The following is a 26659-nucleotide window of genomic DNA, read 5'->3' as shown; positions in this document are numbered from 1 at the left end:
ATAATCGTAAATAAAATGTTCAAATACTCAGTCAAAAAGCTGGATTCATACTTGTACTACAGAAGAAAAATATGCCTAGGATAAATTGAAGGAAAAATCCCTAAAAGTTGAGTTGCCTCTGAATGATAAGGTTATGATATTGTCTTCTTCTTTATATACCTGTGCACTTCCCTAGTTTGCTATAATTAAAATGTGTAACTTTTATCCTTTAGGAGAATGATAGATTTATTAAATGAGAAACTTAGAAGAAAATAGCAGTGACAAATTAGAATCTAGGAACCTTGTTTTCTAATTTCTTTCAGGGCAGCCTGAAAACTTGAATAATGGTCCTGGTTCAGGAGGGAAAAACAGACACCTACAGGCCATATTCCGCCAGCAGAGACTTTTGCTTGGCAAGTGCTGGAATTTTTAAATAATTTAAGTGTGGATGCCTTTAGGCAAGGGCACAAGCCTCTCCAGTATACACTAGCCCCTACCCGTCTCTCTCTCATTCCTGGCCTGACTCACACATTTCTGTAACCTCCTTGGCCTCTGAGATGCAGGTGTTTTCTTTGTACAGCTCCATGCCTAACGCTGAATACGCCTGTCAATAGTAGAATGGTCCACTCCAGTTTTTGGCTTTTGTTTTAGGTTTTGCTTACCCAACAGATGATGACGGTGGTAGTGGTGATGATGTTGATCATAAGAGTTAGCATGTGTTGCGCCCTAATTATGTGCCAGGCTTATAATAAAACTTATATTAATCATATCTAATATTTACTGTTCTATAAGGCTAGGTGCTGTTTTCCCCCCATCTTACTGATAAGATAACTGAAGCTTGAAGAGATTAAGAATCTGTTAGTAGTAGAGCCAAGGTGTGAAGCTAAGCCTACTTGGATCCAAAGTCTGTGCTCTTAATAGTTAAGTTGTATGCAAAATTATTATACTTCAGCGTCGCTACAGATGTTTAACTGTGCTGCCTACATTATTGAGGAGAGGATTCTACAGTAACAGTTGCCATTCTTGTTTAAGCATGTCACAAACAAAAGGAGAAAGGGTTTTTAGTATTATTCTTGATACTTGTATTAAACAGTAAACCAAGTTAATTCATTTTTAGTTTATAATTGTACATTGTAATTATATGTTAAGATACAGAGAGGAAATCCTGGTGCATACCATGGAAACTTGGTATAAATGTTATTCTTTGTACTAAAAAATAGTATACTTGTTTCTTATATAAAATTATGTTGACTTCAAATATGTAATTCTGATATACTCAGTTGCTGTTATATAACATGTTAAGGACCATAGCATAACCATAACTATATATATTACAATATATACTACAATAATAACTACAATAACTATATAGGTGTATAAAGACAAAGTTCTCTGGTAAATACTTTGAAAGTTAGGGGGATTCTTTTTTTTTTTTTAACTTTTGTGTGTGGGTTTTTTTTGCGGGGGTGGGGGGTGGTAATTAGGTTTGTTTATTTATTTATTTTAATGGAGGTACTGGAGATTGAACCCAGGACTTCATGCAAGCTCTCTACCACTAAGCTATACCCTCCTCCCCAGGGGGATTCTGATTAGAGTAGAAATTGATTTCTGTATGGAACAACAACAACAAAAATGTATAATAATCTCATGAGGGTTAAGTCACTTAACTCTCATATCTGAATCCCATTTAGGAAATGTGACATGCCATTTTAAAATTATTTACAAGTGATGGGTAAAGGAAGAAAATCACATGGAAAGTCAGAGAAGAAGAAAAAGCAACAGGTAAAATCCTAGCACTGATGGATGACTGTTTAGAGATGTGTAAGGAGTAAATGTTCTCAGTTTGTGCATGTCAAAAAGATACTTTATTCTCACACTTGTATTTCACTGAGTGTAGACTTTTAGGTTGAAAATAATTTTTTCTCAGATTTTATTATATCCATTCTATTGTCTTGTATCATCTGGTGGTATTGGTAGGAGGTCTGAGTCTCATTCTGTTCAGAATAACCTGTTTTTCACATCTCTGGAAGGTTTTTTTGCATCTTCTTTTGTATGTGTAGGTGCTTGTCTTTTCCCATGCATTGGGCTGGATGCTTCTTGTACCTTTATAATCTGAAGATGACCCTCAGCTCTGGGAAAACATCTTGTGCTACGTATTTGATTTCTTGTCCTTTGTTTTCTCTAATTCCATTAAGGCAGGTATGGGACCTCTTAGGTGGAACCTGTCTGTCTCTCTTTTCTAAAATTTTCAGCTCTCGATTTGTATCTTGTTGCTCTGGTAGAGCCCTCAATTTTATCTTCTAGTCATTTTATTTTGAATATTTCATTTTGGTAATCAGTTTTAATTTCTAAAAAATACTTTCTTGACCTCTAATTCCCTTTTTATGGTATTATGTTCTTATTTTTTGTTCATTTTTTTAAGCTACAGTATTTTCTTTAATTTTCTTAAGAATACTGACCAAAGGGGATATTCCCTCTGTCTCTGTTTTCCTGCTTTTTTTTTTGATCGTTTGTTTTGATCGTTGTTTTTCTGTTTGTTACCTTGATATCTCTCGGGCCAGAGACTTTTTCAGTTTCTTGAGAGACTTTGGTGATTATTACCTATGTAAGAATACAAAGCTGAGTGGAGCTCTGCTGTAGGCAGGTAGAGTTTGTTTTATTAGCGGGTTTTACTTTATCATGATCTCTTGAGGGGAAGTAGCTACTCTTAAGCTGGAGAATGTATACAAGCCACATTTCAGAAGTCTTTTTCCTTGGGGCCTTTTTTGTTTCTTTAGTGAAGAGCCTTACAATTTTTTTTCTCTTTTGGTTAGAGAAGGTAGAGTAAATATTTGGCTGGAAAGGTGGAATAAATATTTTGGATACTGCTAGTGGTGAATTTGGAGGTGTACTGTGTTGAGTACTCCTCAAAGTTAATGTCTACCCATGACTTCAGAATGTGGCCATATTTGGAAAGAGTCCTTGTAGGTATTAGTTAAGATAGACCATACTTTATTACGGTGGGCCCTCATCCAATGATTGGTGCTTTTGTTAAGAAGAGAAAACACACACACACAGAACACCCTGTGAAGGTAGAGACAGGAAGCGGAGTGATGCAGCTGCAAGCCAAGGAATGCCAGAGATTGCCAGCAACCCAGGAGCTGGAAGAGGCCTGGAGCATGTTGTCCCTCAGAGTCTCTAGAGGGAACCAACTGCCAATGTCTTGATTTTGGACTTCTCTGCTCCACAACTGTGAGAAAACAAACTTCTGTTCTTTTGAACCACCCAGTTTGTGGTCATTTTTTCCCGGTAAAACAGGTGTGCTGCAAGCAAGCCTTAATGACCTGCCCAGAGTGCTCACCTGCCTTCCGGCAGCATCTGTTGCCTTTCAGCCTCTTGCATTCGAACACCGCACACAAGAATTTCAATGGGCCAGACCACACACTTGAAAACTCAAACTTGAGAAAAGATTCCAGTCTCTAGACCATGCCATGAGATTTTAGGTATAAAGAGTAGGGGAAGTTTAGGTGTACAGAGAGGGCTTGGAGGGCTCAGCATGGCAGGGGGTGGCAGAGCTTTTGTCTCCACTCTTGTTATGCTACCTAGTGTTTCTGGTTGAGGAACCAGCAGCCCATCTCCAGTATGATAAAGAGGATGGGGGCCCAGGACTTGCATTCCCAGCCATGGGGATGTTTTAAAGTAGTGACCTAACTCGCCACCTCGGCTTTCTATCAGGGTTGCCTTAAGCACTGGGCTACTTTTTCCATGGCACGGCACAGCATGGTATGGCAGGCTATGCTACGCTATGCTGGGAGCCAACTCCTTTTGTGCAGAGTGAGCCTGCTGGGAATCAGTCTGTGGCATGTTCACTCTTAACTCTCTCAGAAGGCCACTGTTTTATAGGCTAACTTTGAATTAATGCCCCAGGTTTCATACAATACGATCTCTGATGTATCCCAGGACAGAGCCTCTCCTAGAGGGTTTGCCTGACTTACCACGACTCCTAAGTTCCCCTTAACTGTGTCCCTGTGTGAATGCCCCAGCTTACACCTTCCTTCTTCTGCCTTTCCTTCCTCAAAACACCTTGAGGAAAGCGTTCTCCTTACCATTGAACTTTCTCTAATTCTAATAGCAGGTACATCACAGAGACTTAGGAAAGAAAAAAAACCCTGCCCTTGTTTCTTTTAAAACTACCTTTCCATTTTTGTTACACTTTCTTGGGGGAAAGTTATAGAACTCAAGCCTTTAAGTTCAATCCCTCTTGAGATTGGAAAAGTTTTCTAGACAAGTTATCAGCAATTGAAAATTATGGCTGACTTTTAGTAATAGTCATTATTAAAATTAGCATGGACCTGGGCATGGATTTAAGTCACTGACAACATGAGATTTTCTGTACTGCCTATGCTTTGGTTTCTGTAGTGTTTCTAACTTCATGCCATCGCTTGACTAACACTAATTCCTTTTCTGCTTTTCCTTTACTTCTGGGAAGGTACTGCTTCTGTAGATTTCACATTGTAAAGAGAAATTCACCTCATTGTGACCCCTAACCTATGCAGTAAATCCTCTAAAATTAATTTTGGTTCTTTCTGATCTGTTCCCTCACATGACTCCCCCCAAGATTTCATTATTAGATTTTGACAGCCTTTTAAATTTGTAAGTGCCACAAATTTGTCACTAGAGATGAATGAGTAAAAAGAAAATTCCTTGCAGTGGAGGATATGGGTAAAATATTTCAAGCGACAGATCTGCATCAATAATGTTAATGTTTATAGGGTGATGAAAACCATATAAGTCTTAAGCCAGAATCTTGTTTCAGCTGAGTCCCAGAAATTTTGACCACAGAAGCCAAGGCACATTCCATTTATTCCAACAAATGTTTTTTTTCAAGTTCTTTCCAACTGTCTGAGAGACAGTTGTCACTCTCAAATGCCTGAAATTTTAAATGCTTTTTCCTACTGTCTTAGTTAAAAGCAGCAGAAACATTGTCTACTATTTCCACAATGCCTTTTGTCTTCCTTGAGTCCCTAAAATGGAGAGCAAACTTGACGACATTATATTTTGCCCTCTATTTTTCATGTTCGTCCTCTGGCAAGGTCTTTGAGAAATTCTGCTTAATTCTTTCCGACTGACTTCTGGCCTTGCTTTCGTGCCAGAAGGTTGCCTCTACTATGCACAGAACAGTCACAGAGTCACGGATGTTCCTTGTTTCTTACTGATACCAAAGGAGTTCCCCCAGGGGCTTCTGGTTCTAGTGCAAAAGAGCATTAGTATTTGGGAAACTAAGGACAATCAGAAGAAATCTAGAAAAAACATAACTGAAATTATTCTGAATATGCCAGTTAGCATATGTATATTATTATTGTTTTTTTAACTAATGGAGAAGGATAAAGAACGTTAAACCATTATAGTGTGGCCTTTAGTCCATTTATTTACATAGTATTTGATATTTTTCTCAAAAAATATATTGACCAAAAAGAATTTATTGAAAACTAAGCTATTATAAAGTTTCTCTGGGAAATTAAAAGCAGTTCTTAGGCTAGGAAAAAGAAGAAAGAAAAATATAGGAAAGAAAAATACCAAGATTAAAAATGATCACTACCCTACCTCCATTCTAAGGCTGCACTGATGGTTTCCCTGACTGTCAGTGTTCTTTACCAAAATCATCTGGAAGTGATACCATAACAATACAGTAAGCATGATGATTTTACAATGGAAATCTCACATGACAAGAAGCATTATTGTATGATAAGTTGATATGAAGACAGGTTTCTTAGAGTAGGCCGTTACATTACATTATCAGAAGCAATAATAATAAAACAGTTAATTAGTGTTTATGAAGTACTTAATAGGGAGGGTGGGACATTATTCTCTCCTTTTTACAGTTGATGAGAGGAGGGCAGCAGGGTGTGGTTTGACTTGCTTATTCCTCCTCACTACCTTTAGTTCTCATTTATTTCCTAGAGTAAGATAGCGTAGGCTCTGCAGCCCAGCTGCGTGAGCTCAGATTTTGGCTTCACCATTTACTGCCTGCTGACCTCGGGCAGGGTGTCAGGTGTGCTGTTGTCGTCATTGTCATCGTCGTCATCATCATCATTCCTAGTATGGAACTGCAGTGTGCTAGCACTGAAAGGTATCTAAGAGACTAGCAGATCCAACCCCCTCATTGTCTAGGGAAGCTGAAGCCTAGAAAATTAGCTGGCTTCTCCATCCCCAGTTAATGTTTTAGTTACAGCTAGAACAGTGATCTCTTAACTTTTATGTCCCTTCTACTACAGACAGTTTCCATACTTTTGACTTCAGGCACTAGTAAAATAATTTTTCAAAACATTTGTGGTTCTGATAGCCAGTTTCCAAGATGGTCTTCAGGAATACTGCCTCTTGGTACTAACACTCTGGTGTGGTCTCCTCCCACGTTGTACTGGTCTTTGTGGCAGTAGAATATGGCAGAAGTAATGGTATCTCACTTCTGAGATGAAGTTATACGAGAACCATGGTTCTGTCTTGGATGCTTTCGTTCTCTTGGATCTCTCACTGTGGGGGAAGCCAACTTCCACATCATGAACAGCCCTGGTAGATACTCACATGGAGAGGAATTGAGGCCTCTGGCCAACAGGAATGAGGAACTCAGGCCTTCTGCCAACAGTGATGTGAGTGAGCCATCTTGGAAACAGATCCTCAACCCACTCAGGTCTTCAGATGATTTCAGCCCCAGCTGATGTTTTGACTGCAACCTTATGAGAGACTCTCATTGAGAGTCAGAACTACCCAGCTAAGCTGCTTCTCAATTTCTGAGGAGAAACTGTGTGAGATAGTAAGTTTGTTGCTTTAAGCTGCTAGGTTTTAGGGTAATTTGTTACACAGCAGTAGATAACTAATACAGTAGGATTGTGGGGAATTGACATACTTCCAAGTTTTTCTTATCACAGACAAGGAAAAGGAAAAGGAGTATTTTAGCACCAAAATAGTAGGAATGTCATAATTATAAAGGACAGTTGTTCACATTGAATAATTGTTGAAAAACATTCTCATTGCTCTTTTTCCCCTTTTGTTATTAACCACTGAAAAATTTGTCATGAACTGACATTTGGAAACCATTTTACTTCATCATACCGTATTTCAATTAGTAGTTTTCAACTTTGCCTTCTTTTGTGTCCTTAGGTGTTTGCTGAGTATAGGAAAGTGTGTTGTCTTCTGAAATGTGGCTACAGAAAAACCAAACTGAGGAAACTCAGGTTGTTATTTTTTTTCATGGTAGAAGGTACAATAACAGATACAGCTTATCTGTGTTTAGATTTTCTCATCTGTGAATTGATGAGTTATACTATATAAGATCTCTCGTAAACTTTTCCGGTCCTAAAATTTTTGAGATTCCCATGGAAGACCTTTATGCGTTACTCTTTTCTCCTGCACTGTTTGCCAGCTAAAGGAAGGTGATAATCATAAAATCTTTGCTTTTTTCCCTTTTTAAAAGTACATTTGTTTACAGTCAAAATTGGAACCTGATCAGGACTAATAGAATTTCCCAGGAGAAAGAGGGAAGAACACCAGTGGAACGGACAGATGCTTTTACCTCTGTCTCTGACTTGTGCACTCTTATGTCCTAACCTCTGTACTTAACTGTGCTGCTGCTGTGAAGGAACCAGCCTGGGTGGAAATGTCTCAAAGTTTCCTTTGAGAAAGAAGTGCATCTGTCATTCATAGCCAAGCTGGTGTGGTGGCAAATCATAATTATTTTCAGTGTGTCAGATGAAATGCTGCAAGGGATCATTCTGAGTGACAGAAGGATAGAAAAATTAGAGGGAAAGGGAACAGGAGAAAGTAAATTATAGTTTCATAATAGAAGAGACTAGTGTTCTGTCAAAGCACGTTGCCATGTAGTTTCTTCAGAAATCTTTTTTTTTTCTGTTCATGTATAGACACCATTTACATAAGATTTGTATTAAGAACACTGTGATACAGAATTTTAAAAGCACATCTATTTTGTCAGAACATCTTTAGTCATGGTAAACCTTAATGAATGAACAGAAAACATTGTCTTATAAACAAAAAAAAACGTGTTCTTGATTGTTACAAAACTCACCCTTTAAAAAAATAACTAAGTTGCTGGGCTCTCTTTGCAACTCAAGCAAGAGAGCTGGAATTTGCATTGCTAAGTCAAGTGATACTGCTGACTTACGAAACAGAGGGGACATAGTGTCTAGAACTTCAGTACAAGAGATAGACCCTTTGCATTTCAGCTATGCCTGAGCAGTGTGACACTGGGCAACTTACTTAACTCTCTATGCCTGTTTCCTATTCTGTAAAATGGAAATACTAGTAATGTGACAGTAATAACAACCATGGGATTGGGAAGATAAATTTAAGTTAGCATTGTGAAATTCCTGATACCTATTAGTACCTGTATAAATATTTTCTGGTGTTATTACTGTAAAATGGGTTTTCTTATACAGGGATTTTGAAGAACTTTGACAGCTTAGTATAGCTTCTCTGTAACACGTTGTATTTTGCCCCTTCATGGTAAAAACAACTGCACCAAATTATAAATTCTTGCTTGAAAATTCAATCCTGTCACAGACATTTCCTTATAGAGTACCTGTCATTAAAGATTAATTTAAGCACCTCATCCAATGAAAATTACTAGATGTACATAAAAAGGATTCTGGAGGCAATACTCCTTATAAAACAAGTAGGTAATTACCACCTCCTCCATTTTTCACATGCTGAATTTCAAAATTATGTGCATATAGAAACTGCAAAAGAATAGTATTCAGGTTTTTGTTTACTTAGCTGTTTACAATATGCACATTTCCACTTATGTTCCTTCATGTTGCCAGATTCTCTCCTACACTCGGCCTCCCTTCCAAAGTTTTAAATGTTTATCATTTCCTCCCTTTTGCATGCTAGACAGTGTATACTTAGATTGCTTCACCGCAGATCTCTCCCCTGACCTCCAAGCTCCATATATCCACCTACCAGCCTGAACTTTCAATTTGGAAGTCCAGTAGACTTCTCAAACTTAACATGTCTAGGAAAGAACTTCTGACCTCCCTCTACTAACCCCTCTGCCTCCCCCAAATTTGAAATGAAAACCGCTCACCTGTTTTTCTTTCACCCTACCCGACTTCTATTAATGGCATCATCATCCACCCAATTAGTCAAGCTACAAACCTATTCTCATTACAACATCACTTTTATTAAAATCCTTAATTCTTTTTTGCTTTATCATTCCCCAGTATTAACTCCGTCTACCTCTTTCCACCCCAACCACCTGATGCCAGACAGTCATCATCTCCCTCTTGATGTGCTGAAAAAGTCTCTTACCAGGACTCCCTATTTCCTGTTTAAAATGTGTGTCAGATCCTTTCTCTCTCCTCATTATACTTAGAATAAAATTCTTACTCCTTTCTCTGGGACCTATAAGATCCTTGTCTGCTTCTCTAGCCTTATTTCTGACTATTTTTCCCCATCCCCGTTGTGTTCTGGCCACACTGCTGTCCTTTTAGTTTCATGAGCAGTGTAGCTTTTTCCCACCTCAGGGCCTTTGCACTTTTTTTTTTTTTTTTTGCCTAGAATATTCTTTCTGGCTCTCTGCATGGCTGGCTCTTTCTCATTCCTCAAGTGTTAGATTTAATATATTTCTTCAAAGAGTCAATTCCCAGTCACCCAAGTAGCCACCTTTAACTCCTTGAACTATGATGTTACTCTCTTTATTTCCTTTATAGCATTTATCCCAAGTTATAATTTTTATTTGTTTATTTAATCATGTGTGCCATCTATCTGTTTTCTGCTATACTTCCATTAATTTTACTTCCATTACTTAGAATAAGGCCAGGTACAAAGCAGACACTCAGCAAATATTTATAATGTTTATTGAATGAATGAATGCTTATAAGCATTAGAAAGTTTATTTTTTATTTGCTAGCTTTTGAGTCTATTCAAGCCACTTTCAAGCTCATTCAGGTCGTTGGCAGAATTCATTTCCTGGCTGAGTGACCAAGAGCCCCAGCTTTTTACCAGCTGCTGGTTGTAGACCACCTTCGGGTCCTAGAGGTCACTCACAGTTCCTTGCCACATGGGCTTCTTCAGCATGACTGCTTATTTCATCAAGACATCAGAACAGCCACCTTTCCCATTCAGTGTGATCTAATCACTGGAGTGACAGCCAATCACTGCTGTATTCCATAGCTTAGAAGCAAGTCACGGGTCTTGCTCACCCTCAAGGTGCAGGGATTACACAAGGAGTGAACACCAGGAAGTGGGTGATCACAGGGTCACCTCAGAGTCTGTCTGCTACAGTGATTAATGATAAAGTGTTAGTTTTCTTAAGTGTAACCTGGGTCAGTGTGACTTTTAAAGGGAGTGAAGCTTACCACTTCTTCCCATTGGAATGAGGGACTTTGGGTGCCTCTGAAATTTTCCATTCAAAACAACGGATACTTATTACAAGCCTACTCTTCTGAACGAAAGAAACTCCTGTCTCAGAGAGAAGGAAAGAAGTTCTGTTAGAACATTATAAAAGGGGGGCACATAAAGAAGGTGGTGGCTAGACCAGCTTTTCCTCCCATTTCTTCTCAATATCAGAGAAAAAAATACTTTCTAATAAAATGGAAATAAGTTGCTAATTCACTTTAAAACCCAAATTTATTTAAAATAAACTGTCAGTTCTAAACTGAGATTTGCTCTAACAGAACATTCCCCTTAGTGGTTTGAGGAATAAATAAGACAAATTATTTGCACTCTGGTCTTGCTTGCATAGCTGATCCTGTAATGACCAGTGTTTAATTCTTATGCCCTAGAATTCTTTCCTTGGTAAAGAGGAGTTGGGAACATTTGTATCCCTCTTCTGAACTTCAGAATTCTCTCATTTATATTTTCTTTAACTTTATGACCCAACCCTTGTCCATGGCCTAGTTACTCTATGAGTCAAATGGGTTTGATTTTGCCCAATTCTACAATAACCCATAGAGATATTTGGGGAAAATGAGTTATACTACATTGAACCTTAAAGAAAAGATTATTTCTGAATGTAACATTTTCATATCAAAAAGTATTTTCTTCCTCAAACCTGTTTGTTGTATCAAGATACGTAGCAAAATACACTCTTCGACCTTTCTGCTAGAGACGCCTCATCAGCTTCTAATCATGTGGACTGTGAGACTGTCTGTGGTAAATGGTGGCCCATGAATGAATCTCACAAGTCTTGACCTGGGAGCTGGCAAGTCAGGACTTTCTTCCTAATGATTTCTCTGCTTTCTGGGTCCAAATATCTCAGCTTTGGTCTTCTTTTATTGTATGACAGGGTGCTTGTACTTTGACTCATGTTTAAAATGACAGAAGCTTAAATTTAATTCAATTCCCAGGAAAATAAATACGTAAGCTTTTCTAATCAAAAGCATCAGAGATTAGTCTATGAGTAAGGTCTGAGTTAACAGGAACTCTTTATTGACCTAGAAACCTACCAGAAACTATTTGCCAGAGGATTTGGTGGCTTGGAGTGAGAGAGCCTGTGGCCATGGTTAGTATTAATATGTTATGTTAGGGCATCTTAGATTTCATTTTAAAATATCATCTTCTGAGCTGGCTGTTGATTGATGCCTCCTTAAAAAGTTTCTCTGTAATCTGAATTTAAATTTTAACTGCTGTAATGCCCTTAAGTATCTCCTTTTATTTTAAGGCTACTCTTTTTCGTACACCAAATCCCCAACTTCAGCAAGAAGAATCCAAAAGCAAAACTGCTAGAAACTTGCCCCTGGTGTTCTTTCCTTTATCCAATTAAGTTGTAATTTATTGAGCACCTCCCATGTGCTAAGGAGCTTGATGTTAGGAGGTGGGAATGCAGAGAAAAGTCTAAATGGCCAGCAGACACACACAGAGGTCCTCAACTAAACCAGTTTTCAAGGAAATACACATTAAAGCAATAGTAGGATTGAGCCCCTACTGTGTGCTGGGATACAGCAATGAACAAAACATAAATGTTTATTAACTTACACACACAACAAACCTGTGTGAAGCAGATGCTAATAAATGCTGTGGATAAAATTAGGGAATGGGGATAAGAGTGGTGTGAGGGCAGAGTTTTGGATCCGTGTCTTCACTCCCACCAGTGCAGGAGGCTAGGTATGGAGGGAATATTTCAGATCCTGTGGCACTCCTGGGCTCTCTGCTGCCACAGTCATGTAGAGGTGGGGGACTTGCAAACAAAAGGGAACCTTCATTACCATATTAACATTCGAGTCCCACGGAAACACGTTGATGTGACTCCTGTGCTGGTGGTGTCAAGCTCAAGTGTAATTGGGAAAATTTACTGTCTATAATATTAATGGACTGGGAGCCAATTCATATCTAGCTGCGTGTGTGGCCTCATATGACTTTATGTATGTGTATTTGGGGAAAGAAAATATATCTTTAGAACTTACTGTTGGAAATATTAACAAGGAACCTAATTTCTACAATCTTGGGTGGAAAAAACTTTTTATTATTTTGCTTAGTACCCTTTTTTATCCCTAACCCCTAACCCCTAAACATTAAACATTTAAACATTAGGCTGTCAAAATTTCTGTGCGCAAGGATCTCTCTCCCTCTCGTGTATACACACCACACAAACAATAGTTTCAGATCAGATTTTCTACACACTATATTTTAATTTATTAGAAAGGAAACTTCTCTCTTGTGGCTAATCTTTGCACCCTAAATTTTTCTGAAGTCCATGTTTATGGCTAAACTATAAATCTCAAAATAGAGTTTTACAGTGGAAATGCTGACTCCTTTGTATTATGTCAGGTCACAATGTCTAGCTAATTGGTATGCATTGGTTCATGCATATGTCATAAGCCAGGATTATGTTTTAGTGCAGGCCCTGTACTTGACCACACATGGGACAGATAGGTGTGGTCTAGGTTAGATGTGTTAATGTTTTTCTTTGTCTACAGTAAATTAGATGGTGTGAGGCATTGGTTTGGAAAGGTTATGTGGGCAGTGCAGACATTGAGGATTTATGGACCTTCACTTAGCCAGTATTGCCCCTGTCTTTCTTCCGTGTCAACCTGTATCCACTAGGGGACATAGGAGCACCTACTAGAAGACAGAGTGAAAGCCTGAGTAGATTAGAATTTAAACACTGGGCTATTATGATAGCATATGAAAGGCTCACTTTTTAGCTTTGTGATTCATAAAGAAGTTACACATTTCATTTAAATTTTAATCATCATGGAAAACTTTTTAAAGGCAGAATCAGTATCTTATGTTAATAATTACGGAATGAGAATGAAACAGGCAGCTTAACTAGCACAGTTTTTTTCACTTAGTTCCCATGTGGCCTACTGAAGCTATTCGGAGAAGGATTCTGGCTTTGAAAATGACTGTATATAGAAAAGAATTACCTTTTGGGTTCAGGAGGTGAGACATCTGGGGAGGATATCTACTATCAGATTCTAAAGAACAAAAATCAGGAGTGGTCATAGTTTGTACCCCAGATACCTGCTCTAGAGTTATGAATTCTGAAAGAAGTCCATAGTTTGTAAAATGATTATCAATCATCTGACTGATCCCTCCTAAAATGATTATGTGGTCTAACAGTTCAGGAACTTAGGTTGGATTTTTGTTTATTTACAGTTGTTTTAAGGTATAATTTACATACTGGAAAGGGCAAACTGGTACACTGCAATGAGTTTTGACAAATGCATAACCCACGTCTATGAAGATGTAGAACATTTCTATCATCCCAGAAAGTTCACTCCTGTCTCTTGACACATAGAGCACTCTTATGTTTTTTTCACCATACATTAGTTTTGTCTGTTCTAGAATTTTACATAGAAGACAGCGTACAATTTGTATTCCATTGCACTCAAGTTCTTTCAGTTCATCCGTGTTTTTACATGTATCAGCATTTGTTCTTTTTTGTTGCAGAATAGTATTCCATTGTATGAGCATAATACATTTTCAATACATGATACATTTCATAATACATAATCCATTCTCCTATTGATGGACACCTAAGCTGTTCCTAGTTTTTGACTATTAATGAATAAAAATTCTAGAGACATTCTTATACAAGGTTTGGGGGGCCATATTATCAAATTTTCCCTTAAATAAACATTTAGTATTTGAATTGCTGCAAGTGTTTTAAAGCTTTGTAATTAGGTAAATTACATTTCTCTGGTAATTACCCCTTATGTTGAAGTCTTTTTGTCTGATATTAGTATAGCTATGTTAGTCTTTGTAGTCTTAATGTTTGCATTAATCTCTTCTGTAAGAGATTGTAGAGAATTGGTATGATTTCTTCTTAAGTGTTTGGTAGAACACACCACTGAACCAGTCTGGAAAGGATTATTTTATAAAGTTTATTAGGATGGGTGTAGACTAGCCCTTTCTCTAGGACTAGAATAGCCCCACTTCTAAGACCTGGCCATTTATCTGGGTGTTGTGTGAGGTCTCCCCAGTGTGACTGGTAGGACATCTTGTATCTCCCAGCTCTGCAATCACAGGAATCTCTGTATAGCCCCAAACTCCCAGGCAGCTGATTTTTGCCTGGTCTGTAGAGTCTTATCCTGGCATCCTGGGTATATGCAGTTTAATATTTTGCTAAATACTTTAGGGGTCTCATACAATTTTCTGGAGTTCTGCTCTTCAAAGCTTCATTCTCTCTGGTATCCTACTCTTAAAAGTCCAATCATTTCAGCAGTCTCGAGCTCTAGCCTCTCCTCTGCCACCCCCCTGTGCCGCAGTCTGGAAAGTCTCCTCAGACAGAGATTGTGGGCAATTGTGGGGCTGAACCTACGTAGTTCCCGGTCTGCAGATTCATAGTCCTGCTCTACCTGTTGTCTAACATCTAAAATTAGTTGCCAAATACGTTTCACTCAGTTTTATCGTTGTTCGTGGTGGGAAAAGTACTCTGGTGTATAAGTTCTTCTAAACTGGAAGCCTAAAAACTGAGTTAGCAGTAAAAGAATTTTCAGCATAACTTTCATATGCTTTATCAGAGGAGGAGGATTTACAAAGAAAATCTCTTCTTGTGTTGTTTTTTTCCCCCTGTTATGAACACTGGCCATACTTTAGTCTGTTTCCAGATCTGGAAAATCACCTCTAGGCCTGAAACGCCCTTTGCCATCTTAATCCCAGAGCCCCATAGGCACAGTGAGTTGTTCATTGTACCTATAGTTTATTCATCTAAAAAACAAAAATGTTCTGCTAGTGTTAAAAGTATTTGTTTTTAAAAAAATATGGTTAATGAAGAAATATTTTTAAAGTCTATTTCAAGAATACTTGTCCATTACATGTAAATATCTATGATCCAGTAGAGCTAGAATACATAGGTTTTTAAAACGTTAAATGCAATATTTCTATGGTGCCAAATGTTGTTTTAGTCTTTAAAGGGAGTGTATGAAGACCTCTTGTATACTGATTTGAAGAATTGGAGGAGGAGCTACTCTTAAGCACACATATTCTGTTTTCTCAAATGTTTTCCATTCTCCTGTCATTTCTGTCTTTTCATGGGTCATTCAACCCACACATCCCTGGATGAGTCTTTTAAACTGTCACATGTCAGTCAAAGAAAAGTAGATGTGAGATGAGGAAATAAACTTCCCTTATTTGAAATAGACTAGATTTTCCCTGTAAAGCTTTTTTGCATCTTTAGTTTCTAACTACAATTTATATTTTGGGCAACAGTAGGAGACAAGAAGGGACATTAGTGAGTGATAATTGCAAAAGAAAATACTCAAGAATGTTGCATCAGAAAACCACTTGGGAATAAACTTAAAGTTTATATGGAATATGCAAAGTGAAATTTCATTGCTGTAATCCACAGCCAATGTTTCATCTAGAAGGATTTTTTAAAATAATTGTAAGATAATTTTATTGCTTAGGACCAAAAAAAGGAGCAGTTTGGATCAGCAGTTCTTTAGAAATTTGTGGTAGAGCAATAATAAAAATGTGGATTCTGACCTCAAAAAAGCTGACTAGCATAAATGACTGCTTATATTCCTTTTTAAAGTTTTCATAAATTTTAAGTAAAAATCCAATGCCCAAACAATATTTTCTTGACTTTGAAAGACTATTGATAAAACTCAAATTACTTGCCCTAAAATTCAGAGTTTAGTTAACTTTTAAAAAATAGAATAATTCATCCTTTCTGGCATCAAGTCCTTGACCAGCCCTGGGGTCCTCTTGCCTCTTATTCTCATGACTGCCAGTAGACTGGTGTTTCACGTCTCAGCTTTCCGCTAATATAAACTGAACTTCTGGAAGACATGGAATTCATACGCTTTTTCCTGGACTTTAAACACCTAGCACAATTAGCGCAGTGTCTGGTACATAGTAGTTGCTTAGAAAATGTTTTTAGAATGACAAAATCAATGCTGCTTTAGTGTCAAAGACATTATTATGAGGACAATATGGAACTTTATTCAATATTCCCTCCCCTTAACATACATGATTTTTACTTTTAGAAAATAATGTTACTCTTTAAGCAAATAGAGTACTTTCCTAAGCAAAAAGCTGGGGAAGAACATAGGCAAAATCCAGGATTATGGATGACAGCAGTCCCTGCAGAAATTTTTCTTACATGAATCTAGCTGCTAGAGGAATTAAAAAGTATTTCAATTCAATATGTTGTTATCTTGGACCTTTTTTCTTATAGACCATTTTGGTAAAATAGCTGTTCTGCCTTATGCTTTTTAATGACTTCATAATAGTTCATGCTGTGGCTGTTCCATAATTTGTTTGTATCAGTACCCTCTGGGGGAATTTTTAGATTTTACACACGCGCGCACACGCAGGCACATACCTTTGCACGTCTTGCTATTTCCTGAGTAAATTCTTATGTATAAAGATGCATGAAATCATATGCACATTTCATATAATTGTTGTGAGGATTAAACTAGATCATACTATAAAAAGCCTACAGCAATGCCTGACAGTAAAATCTCAAGGTTTTCTGTAGTACGGTTATTATTAGCTGTTTGGTTGCTTAGTCTTCCCCCTAGACTTGAAGCGCCTAAATAAAATGACTGCTTCAGTTAGAAAAACTGAGATCTCAACTCCAAGTGGCTTGAACAACAAGCGAATTAATTATTCTTTATTAAACAATAAGGAAATTTCATAACAAGAGGGTCAGAGGAGGGGTGAGTCTGGAACTGGTTAATACAGGATTTCAGGAGTATCAGGAAGAACCAGTCTTCCCAAGTATGCCACCTGCCATACTCAGTGAGTCAGCTTCGTCCCCAAGCTGATCCCGGTCACGGGATACAACACTTGCTCCGGGTGCAGGAGTCATACTTGAATGAAAAGACCAACTCTTCATGAGAGTCATTGTTTAAGAGTGGTGAAGTCTCTTTCTGAAGGTCCCATCAGATTTACCTTTACATTAAATTTCCCACAATTAAATGAATGGAATGGGTCCACTATGATTGGCTTAGACCATTGTTTTTCATACCTTTTGATTATAACACATAGTAGGAAGTACATTTTATACCACAACCAAGATACTCATCATACATGTATTTGTGTATGTCTCTCTCTATACAGTTAAACATAATTCAAAATAAAATCTTTTCAATATAATACTTACCTTACTACCCTATGATAAAGTTTTATCTACATTTAAACATAAGGATTTTTAACCCTCAAATACAGAAATTCAGAAAGATTTAATTTAATATATAGTATAAGCTGTTACTGAATTCGTCCCAGTCCAGAACACCTGAGGACAGTGAGTTTATATTGTACACTATGGAGCCTCTTTTAAATTTTGATTGAGATGAAATTGAAAATGCTTTTTCACACAAATAGGTTATTGTGATTATAAAATAATTATAGTAATAATTGATACAGACAAGAAATAGCAATGAATTCTGGACTCAAGGAGACAGAATACACAAGTAAATGAATACCAAGAGTTGGGGATAATTGGGAATCATCTTGGAAGCTGCCTAGCACAGAGTATAAAAAAAGTAAGACAAGTAAATGCAGTATATGACCCTGGATTGAATTCTGGACTGGGGAGAAAATGCTGTAAAGTAGAATTGGGACAATTGATGAAATTTGAGTCCAGCCTATGCATTAGATAATATTATACCGATGATAACTTGCCTGATTTTATTTGTCATACAGTGGTATGTAATACAATGTCCTTGTTATTTGGAAAAACACACCGAGGTATTTATTTGAAGGAAGGTTATAAGGAAATTCTTTATGTTACTCCTACAAGGTTTTTCTAAATTTGAGGTTATTTCAAAATTAAAAGTTTTAAAATACCAAGAGAAATTGTTTTTCAACTGAAAAAATATGCATCTAGTTCTTGAGTTCACATCCACTGAATGTATGATATGAATGTCATGGCGTTTAATCCTTTTAATATGTTGTTGGATTTGGTTTGTTAGTGTGTTGTTCAGGATTTTTGCATGTATATTCATAAGGAATATTGGTCTGTAGCTTTCGGTTGGTGTCTTTGTTTGGCTTTGATATCAGGGTAATACTGAGCTCATGGAAAGAGTTAAGAAGTGTTCCCTTGTATTTTCTGGAAGAGTTAGAGAAGAATTAGTATTAATTATTTAACTGTTTGGTAGAATTCATTAATGAAAATATTCAGTCCTAGACTTTTCTTTGTTGGGAGAGTTTTGATTACTGATTGAATCTCTTTGCTGGTTATAGGTCTGTTCAGATTTTCTTAGTTCTTCTTGAGTCAGTTTTGGCAATTTCTGTGTTTCTAGGAATTTTCATTTCTTATTCCTGTGCAGTTTATCTAGATTAATTTATATTGAACAATAATGCATTTTTATATTGTGTGCATATCTGATTCAGTTTTTGTGAAGTTATACTTAGACCATACAAAATAAATCCCCCATAAAACTGCCTTGCCTTACATATCTGACCTAACATGCATTTATCATGATGATATTTTGAGCATTCCAGTTGCTTCACATCCTTATCAATACTTGGTATTTTTCATCTTTTTTTATTTTAGCCATTCTAATAGGGATATTCCAAATGTTTTGTTTAGTTTTTTGTTTTGAAGGTTTTAAACTGTCATTTATAAAAACATTATTAACAGCAGTACATCTGGAGTCTATCATTTTTATTGCTTTGTGTATTTGTAAAATCATTTTTTAAATCAAGTTTGTTTTTATCCTATTTAAAATGTGGTTCAAATCAAGTCAAAGATTGCTGTGACTGGATCAACACTTTCTCTCAATTTTGTCACTATTAACACTTCCAAATCTGGGAGTTGAGCTTGCTTCATTATTCTTTTTTTTTCTTCAATGTTTAAAAGATTCACTTTAAAGACAACTTGTACTAACTCAGTTTAAATATTACAATTGCTGATAATTCAAAAAAAGTTATACTCAATAACATCCTTTCTGAAAAAATACACTGAAGGTTTGTAACTAAACCTTGAAAGGCTGAAAGAATGAGCACTTTGCCAATAGATGATAAACTTCTCAAACTTTTTAAAATACTTTGCTTCATAACTCTGTGAAGTTACTCTTTAACCTCTCCATCAATCAGTGGTCAAAGTGACCATCATTTATCAAAAGATCAAATGAGACAGCAGTGAACAAAACATAGGTTCTGGCCAATTTATGTATTCTTCTCACATGATAGTCTCAACTGGCTGAATTATTTATTACACTGTTTAGTCCATAAGAGTATGTGCAATATGCTTGATGTGGTTTATTCTATTCCTTTTTAAAATTTTTTTATGCTGGGTGGCAAGCCACTAAATTAACTTTGTGACCCACTAATTGGTCACAACCCTCAGTTTGAAAGCCACGAGTTTTAACCAGTCATTATCATCTGCTGGAGACGAGGCCAGATTCCCCAAAGCATATGGCCCTATAGGGGTGGGGTAGATGCATGATACACACTCAGACTTCTGTTTGGAAGGAGGAAAAGGAAGTTGGAGACTAGAGGTAGGACAGGCAACCAAGAGTGTCTGCTACAGGGACTGCTACTCATTTAGATATCCTAGCATCTGGTATGTTTTGAAGTATGTGGAGTTGTTTACATTTTTTTCTAGCAACTCCCAACTATTACTCTTAGTTTTTCATGTTTGTTTAAAGTTTTGTCTCTTTCTTCAAATATTTTTTTCCTGCTGCTTTCATTGTGCTTGCCTCTATATTGTCATCCATCTCCTACCCTCTCATTTTTTAAAGTCCTCTTTTCATTCTGCTGATGCTCATCTACTCAAAGAAAAGCCCTGTCCAGCTCCTCAAAAGCTGTGGCTCACGAGTATTCAAGTTCTCAGCGAGGTCTTAGGTTTTCCTTTATGATCTTTCTCATGATTATGTTTACGTATTAGATTTTTATAATTATGTCTGTATTTTTAAGCTGTGGCCTGAGTAGTTACCAACTAAGTTATCTCTGAAAAACATAAATATTCCTACACCCTTCAGTCTTCCAGAGCAAAAACGTCTGCCATTATTAAATGATAATAATGTAATCACAATACCTGAGGACTCTGTTTACTGTATTGTCTTCCTAAGAGTTTTAAGGTTATCAAACCTATCCTTGTTTCCTTGAGAAATATGGAGAGGAGAGGAATGCTGACCCGCAGCTTCATATCTGGGAACAACAACTATAGGATCCTTAATTTTAGAATTATGAGTAACATCAAGTGTTTTGAACTATTCATTGTGGTAGTCTGGCTTCAGTTAGCCAACAAATATTTACTTTCAGATAATGTGTTTCATCAGTTCTGAGACGCACATTTTGTCACGTTTTAACACCTCTGCTATCAGGATGCATCCTACAGTTAATGGTGTCCTATAGTAGCTGTTGGCCCTATGGCAAGTCATGGTGTATCGTCTGTATGAATTTGATTGTTACTCCTGGAGACATGACTGAACTGCAAACTCTTCTGTTTTAGTCAGTAAGGGACCTTTAAGGAAAGATAGTTCTGTTGCTGTCCAAAATCTCTTGTACTGAGATTAAGATAGGACTTCAGAATAAACATCTGAAGCTTGAAAGAAAATCTCAGAAACTATAGAGTATTACTATTTTAAGAAATGCCACATTACCTAGGCTCCTGGTAACATAAAAGACAAAATGGGTGGAAATGCTTGGACTTCTATGGCTCTGACTTTAAAAAATGATTCAGGAAAGTTGAATGCTTAGCGTGAAGAAATTTTAGGAATACCTTAACCAGTTTAGATTGCTTATATTTCCTTTTTATCTATTCATGACACATGATTTTGAAGCTTTCTTAATTAGTCTAAAATAGCTCTTTTAATATTTAAAAAATCCTAGGTAATAAGAAATCACTGTGTTACGGTTTAATTGTAGTACCTATCTTCTTTCTTAGTGGTATATAAAATAATGTTGCGTTTTATAAGCAATAGTATCTTCGATTTGATGAAATATGAGAGTCTGATTTACTGTCAAACTTACCGAGTATTAACGTACTGCTTCCTATAATAATTCGCTTTCTTCTCTTAAGGACAACTAAGAGACACAATACATATGCAAGTGAAGAAAAATAAGACTTCAAGGCAGTGCATGAATAATAGTGACCTGTATGGCTCAAAGTGTACTCCCAGAAGCAGCAGCAGCAGCGTACGTGACCTGGGAGCTTGTTAGAATGCAAATTTTCAGACCCTGCCCCAGACCTACTGAATTAAAGACTGGATGTGGGGCCCAGCATCGTGTGTTTTAACAAACCCTGTAGGTGATTTTGATGGCAGGCTAAAGTTTGAGAACCATTACTCTGGCAGAATTTCAGAAAAGGGAAAAGTACTGGTGCTGTTATATTCAGGTCAGGTGTGTGAGTAATTTGGAGAGTAAGGAAACAGATTCTTTAAGTTCAGCTCAATTACATCAGCTAACAAACTGTTTAAGAGAAATGAAGAAATTTCCTTTGCTGTGTCTCAGCCGGCTGCCAGTAACGTAGGCAAAGTAATGGAACAGTCCAAGAACTGCTTGTTCTTTACTGTTGATTGATGCTTGATCTTGGTCTTTTCAGCACGATGTATCTCAGACTCTACTCAAGGCAACATTGGACAGTGTTGTAGAAGAATGTGTCAGCTTTGTGGGAGTGGATATTAACATCTGTTCAGAAGTTTTGTTAAGGTGAGACAAGAAGTCTGTGGCTGAAGATCACAGAATCTTGAGTTTTACTAGCTGTCCAGTTCAAACTCAGCCAGAACAAGGGGACACATGTATAAAGTTGTCAGGTGTAGAAAATCTGTGAGTTCGTACATTGCTTTAGGTAATCAGTCAGAGGGGAAGACATCATTTAAGAAAAGAATTGTAACAATTCACATTATCATTTTTAATACTGGAAATCTAAAGTGAAGAGCATATGGTAACTATTGAGTGCATTAGTGTCACTAATAGAATTTAAATAAGGTTAACATGGAAAAGAGCTGTTTCCCACCACATGAGAGTAGATATTTTTCACTGGTTCAGTCTGTTACTTACATCTTTCAAAGCTGACAATCTCCAAAAGATAAATTCTGAGGGTTCAAGGTATGGTTACCATATTTTTACCTTGATTCCACAAGTCACATATCAAAATCTTCATTGTAGTATAATCACATCTTATATACTCTGTCTTTTTTTCCTGTGGTTATAGAAGAGCTGCTTTTTTGATCCTAGTCTTGCATTTATTATACAAGTCTGCTGACGCAGCATGAAATTCTGGACCTCTGGAAAAAATCTGGGTCTTTTTGCTTTGAAATTGGAATAGCAGGAAATACCCCTTACATTTTAAAGTGTTGCTTTTCTACCATAGCTACAAACATTCCATAATTCCATATATGGAGTTCTATAATAGAATTAAGATTCTCTGACACCAAGCCAACTACCTAATAATATAGTTTTACATCATCATGGATAAGTACCTGTCTGTAGTTCAAGCCTTTACTAATGAGAACAGGCTGATCAAAAAAAACCAGGGTAGTACACTGCAGCTGCAGCTGTTGTAACTTCTGCTGCTAACTCACTTTGTGAGCTAACCAGGAATAGGCAGAATTAATACTTGATTCAGAAATACAAGGAATGTGGATAATGTAGAAATACTATGAAGAATAGTGTTTTTTGGGTTTTTTTCTCACACCCGTGTTAACCAGCTTACCAGCATCTTTGTGACAGCTACTGGTTTTGTCACTATTTTGCTTTCTGTTGTCCTTCTCTCCTCTTGGACAACTCTTTCCTCTTTGTCTTTTTTATTTAACCCCCTTTGATTAACTTAGAGCCATATGAAATGTGTAATTGGAATTGTTTTTATGATGCAAGTGTTTTATATCATTCTCTTTTCAGATGAGATCTTTCAGTACTCTTAGAACAATCACATTGGCCACATTACTCATTTTGTTTATTTTTTTAGGCATATTGCTGGACTCAATGCCAACCGAGCCAAAAGTATTATTGAATGGCGAGAGAAAAACGGTCCCTTCATCAACCGAGAACAGCTGAAGAAAGTAAAAGGGCTGGGTCCAAAATCTTTCCAGCAGTGTGCTGGTTTCATCAGAGTCAACCAGGATTATATTCGAACATTTTGCAGGTCGTTATTCAAGTGTACATCTTTTGTTCTATTATCAACCACCTACCTCTCTTACTGTTACCTGTCCCACTCACTGGCTTAAATCCTAGCTCTCTATTTGATCGTTCCTTTGTTCAATACGAGATGAGTCTAGATTCAAAATCGTTTTCTCTCAGATTTTTAAAATACTGTTCCACTGTGTTCTGGCCTCTGATGTTTGTCAGTGAGAAACTGATGCCAGTCTGATTCTAGTTCCTTTCAAAGTAATCTGCTTTATTTTCCTCTCTTGATTTTTAAAATTGTATTCTAAAGTTTCCCCAGGATATATCAAATATGAGTCTTTTTCCAGTCATTCTTTTCCCATCCATTCTATTTTATACTCAGTAGGTTCTTCTGAGAACTTGTGTTTTACTTCAGCTCTGATAAATTGCCTTCTTCTCCTTATTTAATTTATATCCCTCCATCTTTCTCTGTTCTCTCCTAGAATGCCAATTATACAGGCAGAATCAGTTGAGAGTGGTTTTGGCTCTCAATAGAAAACCCTGTTAACAATGTTTAAACAAATAAACCCTATTAAAGTGTTTAAACAAATAAGTGGTAATTTCTGTGATGTGAATGGTCAGAATCTGGTTGCTGTTTGTGTATATTTGTATGGCAGAGAAATAAGCACATTTTTAACTAAAGATTGTTTTCTGCCTACTCCCAACTCCCTCTGCTGTTTTGAATTTGACAGTAGTCAGCAAACTGAATCTGCAGGCGAAATTCAGGGAGTTGCTGTGACATCTTCAGCAGGTGTTGAGGTCACAACTGAGAAGCAAGGCAAGAAGAGGAGCAGAACTGCAGTGAGTGTTGTACTGAAGCCAAATCCTTTGGACCAAACTTGTATTCACCCGGAATCCTATGACATAGCGATGAGGTAAGTCTGAGGCCCAAGGGAGAATTCTCTGCGCCCAGAGTGAGTTTTTTACAGCAAATGGCCTTTGTTTTGGCATAAGGAAGACTTTAAAAATATGAGCATGTTTAACATGACAACATTTTTCGGAAGTTCCGCATTGCTGAATTATGTGGCACATTATTTTATTTCAGTGAGGAATGAAACCATTATTCCTGGAATAGTGTCAAGCTAATAAACCGTGGTCCTAATGGTGAAGTGTGTGTAATGGAAATTGCATGGCACTCTCCTCTGTTTGTTTTGGAAATTAATAAGACACAAATGACTAGCACCTGGCTTAAAGCTTGTGCTTATCTAAAGATAAAGCCCTTTAGTAAACAGCCAACTCTCAGATTTCTTAAGAAATATTGCTCTGCTTTATTATTACAGAGTCTAAGGAATGATGTACTTTTAATGAACATACATTAACACAGAATGATATAGGGGGAGGGGTTTTGAGTACAAGGGAAAGTTTAATGCAAGACATTAAAAGAAAAAACTTTAATACCACATTTGATTAGTTCAAAAATGTTTAGTTCAAAAGCTTTCTACATAACTAATTATTTTAAAGCATTCAGTGAATTAAATGACAATAGGTTTAAAAATCATGACTTAATTTTCATTGAATCTCAAGTGAGATTTTTTGTTTTAAAATAATTTGTATTTGATAATTTAATAAATGTAATTTATTTTTAAATGTTTGAGATTATAAAGACTATAGCACAGTATAGAGAACTTAGAAAATAGAAAAAAAAAATACTCTGTCAGCATCAAAACAGTGATATCTGTTTTTCTCCCAACATTTTATTATGAACATAGAGAAAAGTTGAAAAGGAAGTTTTACAATGAATTCCTATATACCTACACCTAGATTTTATCATTAACATTTTGCATTGCCTGTTTTTCCATTTGTCTATCCATCTATTTGTCCATTAGTCCATTTCTTTTTTATATAGATTTCAAAGAAAATTGCAGGTAGCAATACACTTTCAGCTAATATTTCAGCATGTGTATCATTAACTAGAACTGAGTAATTCTTAATTTTTTTTCTCTTGAGGTAAAATTCAGACATTTAAATTTTAAGTGTACATTAGCAGAATTTTGGCAAGTAAGGACCTACATCTGTGTAACCCAAACCCCAGTCAAGACAAAAACATTGCCAGCATCCTAAAATGTTCCTGTGTACCCCTTCCCAGACAATCCCTGCCCCAGCCTCCCAGAGCTAACCACATGTTCTGATTTTTTCAACCAAAGATTAGTTTGCCTCTTCTTGAACTTCATGTAAATGATACCATATGGTTGTACTGTTTTGCATAAAGCTTCTTTCAACGTGTTTAGAGATTTTTAATCCATGTTGTAACATAGATAAGTAGCTGGTTCCTTTTTATTGCTGACTAATACTCTATTGTATGACTATACCACAGTTTATTGAAGGAAATTTGCCTATTTCTAGGGGGTTTTTTGGCTATTCCAGTTTTGGGCTATTGTGAGTAAAGCTGCTGTGAACACTCTTGTATAACTTTTTGTTTTTGCTGGCATTTGTTTTCATTCTTCTTGGGAAAATACTTAAGTCATAAGGCAGGTGAATGTTTAGTTTTCTTGGAAACTTCTAGACTACACTCCAGTGTAGTTGTATCATTTTATACTTCCACCAACAATGCACATGTTCTTTGCCATCATTTGATGTTAGTCTTTTTAATTTTAGCCATTAGAATGTGTGTGTGGTAGTATCTCTTTGAGGTTTTAATCTCCCTGATGACGTCGAGCATTTTCTCACATGCTTATTAGCCTTTTTGTATCTTCTTTTGTGGACTCTCTGTTCATATCATTTAGCCATTTTCTAATTGAGTTATTTGCCTTTCTGTTATTGAGTTGTGAGAGTTTTAAAAACATACTCTGCATACTAGTCCTTTGTTGAATTATGTTTCACAAATGTTTTGTCCCAGTTTGTGGCTTACCTCTTTATTTTCTTAATAATGTCTTATGATGTGCAGGAGTTTTTAATTTTGATGATGTCTCATTTATCAATTTTTTTCTTTTATATAAAGTTACTGCTTTCTGTGTCCTGAGAAACCTTTTCCTACCTCAAGTCATGAATCTGTTCTTTGAAATTTTCTTCTTAAAGTTTGATGGTTTTAGCTTTAACATTTAGGCCAGTGATACATCCTGAGTTACATTTTATGTGTGATTTGAGGTAGGGAGCAGTTAAGGCTCATTTTCTTTCTTCATTATGAACATTTAGTTATTCCAGCACCATGTTTGCAAAACAACAACAACACAACTTTCTGTTACCC

The 26659-nt window shown here is 36.7% G+C and overlaps 1 protein-coding gene across 3 annotated transcripts in view; it reads left to right on the top strand.

Annotated features, from left to right (window-relative positions):
- SRBD1 (S1 RNA binding domain 1) overlaps positions 1-26659 on the top strand; it is a 178981-nt gene that overhangs the window by 131443 nt on the left and 20879 nt on the right. For 2 of the 3 annotated variants that reach the window (XM_045504891.1, XM_045504892.2), the window contains exons 17-19: positions 21914-22020; positions 23279-23455; positions 24168-24350. In XM_045504891.1, the coding sequence (XP_045360847.1) occupies positions 21914-22020; positions 23279-23455; positions 24168-24350 (467 nt within the window). The remainder of the gene's footprint in view (positions 1-21913; positions 22021-23278; positions 23456-24167; positions 24351-26659) is intronic. The other variant, XM_010967730.2, reaches the window with a different exon arrangement.

This window comes from Camelus bactrianus, chromosome 15 (genome assembly GCF_048773025.1).
Source record: "Camelus bactrianus isolate YW-2024 breed Bactrian camel chromosome 15, ASM4877302v1, whole genome shotgun sequence".
Classification (NCBI taxonomy): domain Eukaryota; kingdom Metazoa; phylum Chordata; class Mammalia; order Artiodactyla; family Camelidae; genus Camelus; species Camelus bactrianus.
The sequence above is the reverse complement of the archived record's forward strand: the minus strand, read 5'-3'. Positions and strand labels throughout refer to the sequence as shown.